The sequence below is a fragment of the Barbus barbus genome (assembly GCF_936440315.1).
Source record: "Barbus barbus genome assembly, chromosome: 11".
Taxonomy (NCBI): domain Eukaryota; kingdom Metazoa; phylum Chordata; class Actinopteri; order Cypriniformes; family Cyprinidae; genus Barbus; species Barbus barbus.
In genome coordinates, this window is record NC_136739.1 from 31,057,775 (window position 1) to 31,072,108 (window position 14,334).

A 14,334-nucleotide genomic window follows, 5' to 3' on the forward strand; every position below is an offset into this window, starting at 1 on the left:
AATAAATGTGGGCTGTAAAGTATGCTGAAGCCTGCTAGTGTACATCTATTTGATTTTGACAGGTTTTGTTTCTTTTTCTAGTGGGACTTTTATTTCCTGAAATGGAAAACTTATTTTTAATACAAAGTGCATAAGCGATCATAATCCATGAGACTCCAGGTGCAAAAAATATATATATATATTTTACATCAAAAAAATACATTTTATGTAGTCGTTTTTATTAATGTGCATGGGAAATAAAATGTAATCTAAAAAGGATGTTCGCCAGATTATAATTTTAATTAATTTTTTTTAATCTTAACTAGATTGCAACACTTCATAGTGATTAATAATAAATACATTTTCCAGTGGGATTTTTTGTTTTTATTTCCCATAAATGGACCATGGCAGAAATTAATTATTAATACAGAATGCAGTAACGGATCACAACTCATGAGGCACCAATTGCAGAAAAAAAATATATACACATTTCAAATATAATATCTGCCCATCTCAAACTTATTTTTAATATTTTTCTCCACTTCCTTCACAAACTTTAGCATGCGCTCACACCCAGATGGCCTCTGTAGTTTCATATTCATAAAACATTTCATATTTCTTTTAAAAGTAGCTGTGCAAAAATAACTATATAAAATATATTGCTTTGACAGATACCAAGCAGGAGGCGCCGTAAATAAATTAATCTAGACAGGAATAACAAGCAGGAAAGAATAGTTTTCAACATCGTAGGGCAAATTCAGATGTACAAACAGACCAGGGACAAGTTTAATAACCGCAAACATCACATCAACCAAAAATGCATGAAAAACACAACACACTCTTTTTTGTAAATAAATGGTCAAAATACACCATCTTCACATAAAAGGTGAAAAATACACATTACAATAATATTTACAGTACATTGTTGAGGGTCTGATCTCTGTCATAATGTCAGGCAACATTAACCCCTTGTGCACAGATTCAGTTCTGAGTCGGATCCTCAGTGCCGTGTACGTGATGCAGTGATCGAACCCCGCTTCAGGCGTTTATGGTCCGTTACGGTCCCTTTTGAAGGGCTTTAAAAAATCTAAATAATCATCCTGGATGCTGGAGTTGTCCATGTTCACAGGGCTTAAAGAAACCACGAGTAGAAACAGACCCAGAAATCAGTTATAATGTAACCAATAAACACAAGTCTGAATTTCAGAATATAAATTTCATGTTTTCATATATTTCTGAGTGAATATTGCGTTTGTGAACACTCCTTAAATCTCGTTATACATATACAACTATATATGGCACTATATTACTTTTAATGATCTTTAAAACCTTGAAATTTGGCTTGAAATGTTGTATACAAATAACTTGTGCCTACATATCCATTTTAATTAAGTTCATAAGAAATTCATAAGTTTGAAACTGTATTATACTACAATATGGAAAATGGAGAACAAGTATATGTCCAGACTTTTTGATTGTATATATTTTATATATCTATGCTTTACGATATACATACAACTACCAATCAAAAGTTTGGGGAAGATTTTTTTTTTTATGTTTTTGAAAGAAGTGTCTCCAACGCTGCATTTATTTGATTCAAAATATGGTAAAAAATTGTGAAATATTGCAAATTAAACTAAATGTTTTCTATGTGAATATTTTTTAAAATGTAACTTATTTTTGTGATGCAAAGCTGAATTTTCAGCATCATTACTCCAGTCTTCAGTGTCACATGATCTTCAGAAATCATTCTAATATACTGATTTACTGCTCAAGTAACATTTCTGATTATCAATGTTGAAAACGCTTTAAATATTTTTTTGTTTTGTTTTCAGGATCCTATGATGAATAGAAAGCATTTTTGAAATATAAATCCTTTTATAATGTTACAATGTCTTTACTGTCACTTTTGATCAGTTTAATGCATCCTTTCTGAATAGTATTAATTTCTTAAAAAAAGTTTTGCATGGACAGTAGTGTGTGTGTATAGATCGAATCCCTTCATCTGAAGTGTGTTTTCTAGGGTTGTTGCATATGAACAACCTAAACATTTGACTCAATAAAAGATCTCTTTGGTTTCATTGCCGCTACATGAATGCTGGGGTTTTCTCGAGTTAAGCCGGGCTGTTTGCTCATGCTGTCTGTGAATGAATGCGTCATGGTCAGAACCGGTTTGCTTTCTTTATGGCAGAACTCTTTAGCATGCAGACTCCCGTTGTGCAGGCCGCCCATGGCGGGACCCTTGAGCGGCTCGTAGTAAGCTCCGGACGGTTTGCCGTATGTGATCTCACCCGTCAGACTCGCAGAAGAGACGAGTCCTTCAGTGGAGTGACTCTGCCAACCTCGAGAGGCCACCGGCTGCTGCAGCTGTTGTTGAAATCGAGCCTTTTTGTCCATGATTCCCATGAACGGACGGGGTTTGAACTCCACAGAGCCAGTCTGGCTGATCGTAGGCTTGTCCGATATGGTTTTGGTGCGCACGTCTGGGCCTTGCGCTTTCCCGCTGTCTGATAAACTGCTGCTGGACGCCAAGCTGCTGGTGGAGCTGGAAACTCTCATGCTGGCATCCTTTCGCAGCTCTTGACTTTGAGCTCCAGAAGTCACAGAAAGAACCATCCCTTCTAGAGTTTTAGACGAGTGCATTTGGACGTCTGCATTGTCGTTTGTGGGCAGTAACGGGCTGATATCAATGCCAGGTCCGGCCTTTAGGATGCTGGATATATGTCGGCTAGGAATTGGGCTGGATGGAGCATATTGCGACTGGCTCTTTGTGTTGATTGGCCGTGTGGATCCCGCCTGTAAGGAGCCGAGATGTTGGTTGGTTTTGACGATCTGCGCCTGTTTGCTGGGCTGCAGGATGAGGCTCTTCTGGTGCTGATGTCGGTGGCTTTGCCTGTGAGGCGGTGAAACCGAGCGGCCGTTTGAAGTCCGGTTTAGCGAGTAGATGTTTTGAGACCAGGCCTCAGAGTCGTCATCCTCCTCGTCATCATCGACGCGCTCTGGACCGGTGTGCTCCGGGTCGCTCAGGCTCTGGTGTTTGCTCTGGCTGTGCTGCATCTGTTTGCACTCGTCCTCCACGCGGGCCAGCAGGCGGCAGATCTCGCGGTTGTTGGGGCAGAGCTTCGTGGCCTCGTGCAGGTCGGCCAACGCTGCGCTGAACTGTCTGTGAGCAGAGCGTTCAGATAGAGATGGAGAGAAAATCAGAAGAATAATTGAGGCTGGAAATGCAAACAAGTGACAGGAAACTGAACCAATCATATAAATTAAAAAAACTAATGATAATAGTTACATTTTGTAAATTATTTTATTGTTATTTCTATATTAGCAACCATTTAAAAAAACCAAACAATTTAAATAATCTGTAATTATAATCAACATTAATCACACTTTTAGAGTTCATCCCACTCATTGATGTGAGCATAAGTATTGGGACAGTTGAACATAAGGCAGATATTAAAGATTAAAAGCTATTATTTAGTTACAGATCCCTTGCACACAATCACAGCAGTGAGTCTGTGAACCATAGACATCACCAGACTCTTGCTCTCATCCTTTGAAATACTTTTCCCAGCCTTTAGTGGTGTTTTGGGTCATTTTCCTGATGCAATATGAAGCACTTCCCAATGAATCTGGTGGCATTTTCTTGAATATTGGTAGGCAAGATGGTTTTGTACCCTTCCAAATTCATTCTGCTACTGTCATCATACATTAAGTCATCAGTAAAGTTGAGAGGGCCTGTTTCAGAGACAGCCATGCATGCCCATGCCATGACACCACCTCCACCATGCTTTACAGATGAGGCTGTATGCTTGGAAGCATTGCAGTTCCCTTTTTTCTCCACATTTTTGCTTTCCCATCACTTAGATAAAGGTTCATCTTTGTCTCATCGGTCCATAAACACAGATCCAAAACTCTTCTGGCTCACCTTTGTGCTTTTTTTTGCAAACTCTAATCTTGCCTTTCTATTTTTGGTGCTGGTCAGAGGTTTGCATCTTGCTGTGTAGCATCTGTAATTCTGTGTCAAAGTCTCCTGAGGACAGTAGATTGTCAGAGCATCACCCCAGCTTTCTGGAAGTTGTTGGTGATTTTACAGACACGTCTTTTAGGGTTCATTTTCACAGCTTTTATGATTTGTCTGTCATCAACTACTGTTGTTTTCTCAGCTGATCAGGTCGTTGTTGGTTGTTGGTGGTTTCCAAACTCTTGATTTCTCCATGCCCTTTGTTTTTGCTGGAGCTCTAACTGACTTCCTCTTTTCTTTTAGCATCCAAATTGCTTGCTTTTTTCTCAAAGTCAGTTCCCTCATCTTCATCCTGGTTTGTGTGTGTCATCATCGAATGCAAGATTCAGAATACAGAAGTAATGGATATAACTGATACGACACATTCCCTGCTTTTAATATCTGAAGAATTAATGCAACAGGACACAGCTGATCACTTAGAAAGACCTGTGAGGGAACTGCTCCAATACTTATGCTCACATCAGATAGAGGGATGAACTCTAAAAGTGCTGAACTTCTTAGCTGATAAAACATATATCTGTTCAATCACCCAATAATAAAATGTGACATTCTGTAGTTTTGTCTCATATTCATCTTTTAATCATATTTGTAAATGTCTTGACTCCACAGCCAACAGATCAATTTTGTCTTTACTGTTCCAATACTTTTGGAGGGGACTATATATATATATATATATATATATATATGATTATATAAATACATTTAATTAATAATTATAATTAACATTTAAAAAAAGAAATCTCTCACTCCATTCATCATCTTGTATTATATTTAGAATTATATTTACATAACACACACAGATATAAACAATTTTAATTATTGTACTAATAGTTATTTTTTTTAATAGATGCATTTGTCTTTTATCAAATTAATTATATATACATACACAAATGATATGAATGAATTACATTTGTTATGTATATACACACACATATATATATATATATATATATATATATATATATATATATATATATACACATATTAGAATTTTAAATTAGAATCAACATTTAGCACCGTAAGAAAAACAATATATTTCAATTTGTTATTTAATGCAGTTCTGACTTGAGCAGAACAGACTTTGCATCTAAAGTGCAGTAGTGAAGCCTTAAAATGCTGCCTAAGTAGACGGCACACTAGGTTCGGAGTGGATGAAATCCAGTGGCCTCACCTGCTGCTGCGTTTGGCTCTGGCTCTAGCATAGTACGCCTCGTACGATTTGGGTTTGAGCTCCAAAGCCTTGGTTGCAAACTCCTCCGCCATGCCAAAGTCCTGTCAGAGAGAGTGAGGTGAACATCAGGTACCAAAACTCAGAACAACCAAACTAAGTGAAGCAATCATCCACTCAGCCAGAGCTGCAGAATTTAGATTCCCACCGCAGCACGGCTGAATAGCTGTAAATTGGTCCAAATAATAGGGGATTTAATTAATGAACTCTTCAGCTGTTGTTCATTGTGTCATCAATCAGAGGTGCAGACTGGAAATTGGCTCCGTATTGTGTCGGGAGACCTTTTGGAGCCGGGCTATTACTTCTGCATAGACCTTCAAATCAATTCAGGCCCTCAGAGTAATTTGCATCTTTCTCGTCTTGCAGTGTCTGACATCTTGAGCAGCGAAAAAACACAATCTGATTGATCCAGACAAGCAGAACCAGCACACCTCGGCACAAACTCTTGGCATGAAGCGTAATAATAATAATTGGTAATTATTAGAGAATTTGTCATTTTTCAAGAATTTCTATAGTTGAGTTTAAATTAGGGATCAAATAACTGTTAGCATCAATATCACAAAAAGCACATGGGAAGAGTCCAATTTTTTAAAATATATTTCATATTTTATAAATAAATTTACATTAAATTGTATATTAAATATTGGTATTTTCCTCTTTTTATACATTTCCATTCTGCAATGATATTATTTTTGACTAAACCTAAAATTATTAAACAGTTTTTATTAAGTGAAATTAATCTAAAATATAAATATAAATACTGGATAATTGGGTTGGGATGTTTAAAATTTATATGGTTGACCATAATTTAATTAGGAATCAATTAACTGTTAGCGTCAATATCACAAAAAGCATATTGGTGAAAGTCCAAATAACAAATGCAATTAAATTTTATAAATACATTTTAAAATTTGTACATAAAATTCTGGATTTTTATTTTTTTAATACATTTTCAGCCTGCACTGTTGTTGTTGACAAACTATTAAAACAATTTTAATCATTTTATATCAATGTGAAATAAAATATAAATATTACATCAACAAACGTAAACAAATGAGAAATGTTGCCTTGGTAACGAACTTAAAAAAAACAATATAAAAAAAAAATCTAAAACTAAATAGAAAAATAACAAAAAACTAATAAAATGGCAATTTTACAAAAAAATGACTACAAATTAAGCTAAAAATTTAAATGCTAAATAAAAGTACAATTTTATATTTATAATTTAAAACATTAATAAATACTACAATAGTATATAAATAATACTAAAATAACACTGCCTTGTATTTGAAAACCTTGATGTCAGCATTAATAGCTGAATAAAATCTGAACATTATTTATGTCTGGCTCCTGCTGAATTCATATGAAAATGTGTTAGTAAAACCAGCTGACTGCACTAAAGAGACATAAGTGAATGAGAGCAGGGGTGTCTGGTGTCTTACGTTGGTTTTCCGGCGACAGCGGGAGAGATTGAGGTACAAAGACACACGCAGCTCCTTAAAGGCCTTGAGTTCATCACCGAATCCCTCTCTGGGAAACTTCCTCAACGCGTACTGATACCGCTGAGCCGCTTCCTTCATCTTCCCCCTCTGAGAGAAAGAGAGAGAGACGCAGATCATGTCTCACACACATCAGCTGCTCACTTCTGCTCTGATAACAATCACTCAATATGTCATTATTTCCAATCCCTTTTCTCCTGGATTAAAGCTCAGCGCTTTGATAAGCGTTCAGACATTAATATGACATATCAAAACTCATCTCTGGAATACTTGTTTATTATTAGTCAGTCTCAACATTGAGCTCTCAAATATCTCTGAAATTATGCTAAACTTTTCTCTCACTCCATCCACCCATATATATATATATATATATATTCAGTAAGGAATAATTGACGATAATAATGATAATTCAACGGACTGAAGTCAATTATTCGGCTTATTGCCACACCTCAAGACATTGATCAGATGATATATTTCAAGGCATTCGTCAGTCTGTACACACGTTAACAGATGCACTAATGTTGTTAGCACTACTCTGACTGCCGAACACTTTTGAGAGACGCACAGACTCACAGAGGTAATCTCTCTCTCCTCATAACTTAGTTATTAACTGTATTAGTCTGCTATCAATGTCTTGAGGTGTGGCAACTGTAGTATAAGCGGAATAATTGACTTCGGTCCGTCGTCAGTTATTCCTTAATTATAATCAACATTTCTCTTGCTCCATCCACCCTCTTGGCTGGGTCTTGTGTGAGTAAATTATATTTATAATTATTATGTATTATCTAGTATTTAATAAATATAATTTATATTTATATAAAGTAATACATTATAGTTTTTAAAAGTTATATACACATATATTTGAGACATGTTGAATATTGATTATAATTATGAATTATTAACACACATACGTATGTAAAAGCATAATTCATAATTATAAAATTATACAAAAAATTCTAACTCTATCATTTTAAATGTCTTGTTTTCAATAAATTATAATTAATTATATAATATAATTTATTCAATGCAAGAAAATATATAATTATGTATAGTAATTAATTAAAATTAAATCAAGTAATTATATGTATAAAGAATTTCAATCTTGGCCTTTCATATTTGTTTGTGTAATTAGGCTAAACTTGAACCCGTCCTGACCTTATACAACAGGTTGCCTTCCTCCATGAGCTTCTGCAGGAGGATGATGAGGATGTCGGGTTTGGAGGTCGCCATCGCCCACGCTGCGTTACCTTGAGAGAGAGAGAGAGAGAGAGAGAGAGGTGGAGCGTTACATCAATCTGATCCTGAAAACACAGCTGAGCAGAAGAATGGAATTGGCGTGAAATAGAGTTACCTAAAGAGTGTACCTGTTCGATCATAAGGTGACGTTCTGTAGCCTGACGAGGGTTTTAGTGAAAGCAGTTAAAAGAGAGAAGAATGAGAAACAGAGCAGAAAGAGAAAATACAGCATCACTCGTCCACAGCAGTCACACACCAGCCTCCAGACGCCACATGTGCTTCACTTTTACACCAACACACAGCTTTTGCTCGTTTCCACTGGCTGCATTTTCATCTTTTCATCAGCTCTTAAGTCTCCTGCAGTTCCCTCATGAACCTTAGTCTGGTGAACCCTGCTTGATATTGATGAGACCGATCTAGCTTTGTCACACACACTGTTTGTGTTTGGTAAAACTAAAATAACTTTAAAATAAAATCAAATGTAAACTTTTTTACCTGCATGTCATCAGAGCTATTTTTGCATCAAGATAATATTTTAGTTTTTTTTTTTTATATTTTGAATTAGTATTTATTTTTTGTCTTTTGTAATTTTTTTTTTATTAGTTTTGTCAATTTTTATTTTAACACAAGAAGTTAAACTAACTGAAAATGAGAAATATTGCAACTAGCTGAAATTAAATGCTACGTCAAAGAGCTTCAGCAGACAAACAAAAAAACTGGTGTAAAAGCTGTTGCACACTTTCTTTTTTGTTGCTATGCTGGAAACTACTTCAGCCACTTTCATTTAAACGATTATGATTAGTTGATTATGCATTTTAATTGCTATATTTGAAATGCAGTTTCTGTCATCAGCAAGGAAATGTGTAAATTATGACTTTTTTAATCACCTTTTCAATTTTTATCAAAGTGTTGTTATGGCATAAAATGACTTTGGGTGTTATAAGTTCTGAAAGTAAGATTCACATACAAAGACCATGATGCAGTATGATTGTTTTTGTGCAATTAAATCAGCTCAAGTCAGTGGAAACAGCTGGTTCTGAGAAAGGCTGAACACCAGCAACACACACACACACACACAGAGAGCAGGGTCTGTGATGTAAGAGCTTCAGGAGGAAAAGATGTGATTGGCTAATGAATATCACATGTTTCAGTGAATTAATTCAAAACTCTTCATTCTTTTCACTGTATTTTACTTCTTGCATTAAAATATTTTGAAGCTACAATAACTATTCAGTCTCTGATGTAAAAAATCCATCATGCTTTTCATTTCACAGCAAACACACAAATATTGATAATATTGCCAAAAGGCAACATTATCCTCCATATGATCCAGGTCTCACCAAGTTTGGCTCCTTTCTTCAGTAAGGTGAGCACCACTGAGGTGTTTCTGCAGCCGATGGCTCGATCCAGCGGCCTCATGCCACTGTAGTCCACGTGCTCGATCACAGCCCCCTTCTCAACCAGATAATGAACCTGCAAACACACACAACACACATGCCTCAAATCATCCGTGAGGAAGCTGAAACTAGAATGACAGGAAGTAGTAGTTTTATCTCAAAATACACTACTGTTCAAAAGTTTGGGGTCAGAATTTTTATGTGAATAAAATTAATAATAAAATATAAATTCAGCAATTAAATTGGTCAAAAGTGACAATGTTACAAAAGAGATCTATTTCAAATACTGTAAATGCTGTTCTTTTGAACTTTCTATTATTAAAGAAATGACTGTTTCTACAAAAATATGAAGCAGCACAAAAGTCGTGACGTATTGTCAAGTATGGTGACCCATACTCGAAATTGGTGCTCTGCGTTTAACCCATCCAAGTGCACACACACAGCAGTGAGTAGTGAACAAATGCACACACACACACACACCGTGAACACACACCCGGAGCAGTGGGCAGCCATGCTGCAGCGCCCGGGGAGCAATGTTGAAAACAACTGTTTTCAACATTGATAATAATCAGAAATGTTTGTTGAGCAGCAAATCAGTATATTAGAATGATTTCTGAAGATCATGTGACACTGAAGACTGGAGTAATTGCATCACGAGAATAAATTTACTGTATATTCACAAAGAAAACGGTTATTTTAAATTGTATTAATATTTCAAAATTTTCAGTGTATTTTCATCAAATAAATGCAGCTTCGGTGAGCAGAACACACTTCTTTCAAAAACATTTAAAACAATAAAAATTTCTGACCCCAAACCTTTGAATGGTAGTGAATAAATTATTTTGACTAATTATGCATTTATTTATGTCCCGATTTGTTGTTTCCTGCACTCAATTCCTCAATTGATTACACAAATTTCACGTTCAACAAAGTAAAAGAAATAAATAATATGCATCAAAATAGATGCTAAGTTTGCCAAACAGCAGCACAAAACGTCCATCACATAACTTACCTTAAACTCATATACAGTAAATCTGCATCCTGTTTGTTAACTCGATCCAAATGCATCAAGCTACTGAATATAATACGCTAAAAATCTCTCTTGTGATCCTGTGCATCAGTCCTGTGACTTCACACATCTGTAAGATCCCTGTCTGACCTCCGTGAGGCTCTACGATACGTTACTGACTCACGATGTCTGCGTCTCCGTAAAAAGCAGCCAGGTCCAGCGGAGTGCGTCCATTCTTGTCCGAGTGGTCAATAACCGCACCCTTCTCCACCAAAAACTGAACAATGTTCTTGTGTCCTTTTAAACACGCCCAGCTGAGCGGCGTTAACCCTTCCTTATCCACCGATGCTAAAGAGGCACCTGGGAAAAGCAGAGGATGTTTGCTGGAAACTTTTTTTCCTCATGCATTATAAATATCAACAATTGCAAAAGATTGTGCTGATAAATAAAGTGCATTTGCGCATGTCACTCACCTTTAGACAACAGGAAGTCGGCTGTGCTGAGATGCCCCTCACACGCGGCCACCATCAGCAGCGTCCGGCCCTGTTTGTCGCTTACATTCACATCCGCCCCATGCTGCAGCAGCAGATCTGCGATCTGAAAGAGAGACGTTCCTGCGTTAAACATCTTTTCTGAAGATGTCTGAGTTGAGGTGTTTTGCAGCGTCGCACCTGCCAGTGTCCCTGTCGGACCGCGCAGAACAGAGCACACGCTCCTCTCCTGTTCACCTGCTGAATCTGCGCCCCCCGCTCCAGCAGGAAGCTGCACACCTCCATCTTCCCCCGTCCTGCGGCCGCAGTCAGAGCTGAGAGAATGAAGAGAAATGCAAGCACGCATTCGTTGAATGTTACATGCTATTATAACTGAATATGAAATAGTGGCACATATAATGCTTGTTTATAGATTTTTGGGGGAGGTTCTGCAAGAGCTTTGCAGGTGTGATTTCACAAAAAAGTACAGTAACCATTTTGAGTTTATTATGCACCCAGGGTGCTTTATTTAGAAAATGTTTCATAAAAGCATATAGAGGAACATTAATTATTTATTGCTATAGGAAAACTAATATAAATAAGTAATCAATACTAAAATATTTACTACGTACAAATAAATAAAATGAATAATGAAATAAACCAATAAAATAAATATTGTTTATTAATTATGAATAATAAATTCATTGCTACATTTATATATATATATATATATATAATTAAATAATACATATAAACAAAATTATTCAACATAAATCGGTTAATAATATATTAAATAATGATACTGATTGTGCATAAAATTATTAATTATTTTTATTAGTACATTAAGATATCATTTAATAATAAAGTCATATTTAATATTATGTATTAAAATTATATATATATATATATATATATATATATATATATATATATATATATAAAATCAATATAATATTTAGTCATTGTAAATAAACGAATACAATATGAATTTATTAATAATAAAATAATTATAAATAAACTAATAAAACAATACATTAATCATTAATAATAAATCAAATATTTATATTTACAATATTTAACATATTAAATATAATAATAATTATAAAATAAAAATAACATTAAATAATACAAAAATTTACTTAAACTGCACTAAGAAGAATCTCATAATTAAAGTAATTACGATATAACGTGACCACAGCATAACTGTATTTTGTTTATGGTTGGCAACTTGATGCATTAATATTCAATGTGTATCATAGGTGTGTATTAATTAGCATTTTACATTTCATCCAATCAGAATGTAGCACTGGAACTATTAGTTTTATAATCCAAACTTTTTATACAGTACTAAATAATAATTACACTAATAAAATTATAAGAATAGTAAAGGCACAAAATCTGACTGGATCCCTGACGGATCAGTAATTAGAGAGGAATCTCTCTGTCCTCATAACGGACAGACTGTGTTCTGGCCAGAGCATTCATGTGGGGTCTGACGGGGTCGTATAGTGGTCACGTGACTAACAGCTCTCTACGGTCTGAGCAAGATTAAAGGATCGGGACCCTACACATCCACAGCATCCATTTAGAGAAGATGCCTGAGCCATTAGAGAGACGTCTTCAAGAAGCACGACATCCATCTGGACCCAAGAGCACTGCTTTATGTCATTTACACAAGAGAGTGACACAGAAACATGGAGTGAAGCATAAATACAGAAAGGGATGTGTCCTAAACTAATCTAGGACATGAGTTTTTAAGGTGTTTTACTGTTTTCCAATCAAAATTGGAGAGTGTCATTCTCACAGGAAAGTAAAGCAGTTTTCTGACTGGTGTTTTGGTCATTTTTAACTCCAGAATTTTCATTGGAGCTCATATGCTTGTTTGGTTGCTGCTCGAGAAACTAACAGGACAGAAAGGAGCCTGAACGCCCTCTCTTTATAGCCATCTTGAGTCTGTGCATGCCCACAAACCCCACAACGAGCCGGGTTCAAATTCAGGATTCCTACTGTATTTTATTATTATTTTTAAGCCGTTGATTATTACTGGACTTTAAAAAAAAAAAATTTTTTTACAAAGATTAGCACTGCCAAAAAACAATCTCTAGCCAATAAAATATTTTAGAGCTACATTTATATTTATATTTTAATTAATTTTCATGATTTTTTCCAGGCCTGGAAATGCATCGTGAAAGGAATGAATGGATTTATTCATTTTTATAAAATCCATTTTTCCAAAAAAAAAAAAAAAATATATATATAAATGTAAAAAAATTGTATAAAATTTTTTTTCAATCAATTTAAAATGTTAACAGCAATTTCATAAAAAAAAAATTTTCAATTAAGATTTTTTTCCCACGATTTCCCATGCCTGCAAATTAAAATAATTGATATAATAATTTCTCGAAAGCCGAAGGAGAACCCATGTTTATTGAGAAAGCATCTTGTTTCAGGTTTTCGGAGGTGAACAGCTGCCTGGGGAAAGGCCTGTTTTGCTTTAACACTCTTATCAGTTGAATATCTGTTTGAGTTCAACTTTCTGTAGACTTCCTCATGCACACACACACCACAAACACATAAATAATGCTGAGATATCCATGTGTTTCTGTGTGACCTTGTGATGAGGAACCAAAATATGCTTGACATCTCTGTATGATAAATCATACTGTAGCTCTCAAAACTCCTCCTCAGGGAAAACAGAGCTCTTACTGAAACTAAACTACAAACTTCTACAACTTCAGATGGATGAATGCATTTAAACACATGACCAGACCACCCATATACAGTATGTGTACCATAAATGCAATGCAAGTTGCACCATAAATGTACCATATGTACCAATTAAATAATAAAACATTCATCATAAAAGGCCATTAAAGTGACGATGAACTTATTAGCTCAAGGTCTAGTATTTATCTTTCGCCGGTCTTTAAACTGCTGAGATGCACATAGTTTTTGAAGAGTCAAAAGTATCCAGCCTTCTGGATAATTCACTTAATTTCTCCCTCCATCTCACAATACACACAATACAGCAGTTTCTCTTCCTTTACAGCGGCACATAAAGCCAGTGAAGGTCACACCGGATGCGGAGCTGTGTAATTAAATGAGATAAATAAATTTAGGCTCAGGTGAGTATTTTTATTGGAATTTTAATATTCCACCCTCATTTCCTTTAATAAATCTATTTACAAAATTGTTACACTATATACACAAATTGTTACATCTTTTGGACAAAAATGACCCCATTGAAACCCATTAAAACTGCTATTTTAATCGCAGTGCCGTTTAACTGTAAAATGAGGCAAGGTTTCAAAATTACATTTTTTACCAGATGGTGCTATTTTTTCAGGTTTGGTCTATAAAGCAAATACTCGCTTTATTCCTGTTTTCTGCTTCTGCGTATTATAGAGCCAATTGATATATAATGCAGCTATAATTGTGTAGGTGTGTTGGTATGGATGTCAGAGTGTGGTTTGTATGTGTGTCAAAAAAAATTGA

At 35.3% G+C, this 14,334-nt stretch overlaps 1 protein-coding gene across 3 annotated transcripts in view; it reads right to left on the minus strand.

Annotated features, from left to right (window-relative positions):
• Positions 1 to 350: 350 nt before the first annotated feature.
• LOC306877059 (protein TANC1-like) overlaps positions 351 to 14,334 on the minus strand; it is a 148,757-nt gene continuing 134,773 nt past the window's right edge. For all 3 annotated transcript variants that reach the window (XM_079428588.1, XM_079428586.1, XM_079428587.1), the window contains 8 exons: positions 11,041 to 11,174; positions 10,843 to 10,966; positions 10,554 to 10,729; positions 9,304 to 9,436; positions 7,883 to 7,974; positions 6,671 to 6,817; positions 5,172 to 5,272; positions 351 to 3,142 (listed from right to left, as the gene is read on the minus strand). In XM_079428588.1, the coding sequence (XP_079284714.1) occupies positions 2,023 to 3,142; positions 5,172 to 5,272; positions 6,671 to 6,817; positions 7,883 to 7,974; positions 9,304 to 9,436; positions 10,554 to 10,729; positions 10,843 to 10,966; positions 11,041 to 11,174 (2,027 nt within the window). In that variant the 3' untranslated portion in view covers positions 351 to 2,022. The remainder of the gene's footprint in view (positions 3,143 to 5,171; positions 5,273 to 6,670; positions 6,818 to 7,882; positions 7,975 to 9,303; positions 9,437 to 10,553; positions 10,730 to 10,842; positions 10,967 to 11,040; positions 11,175 to 14,334) is intronic.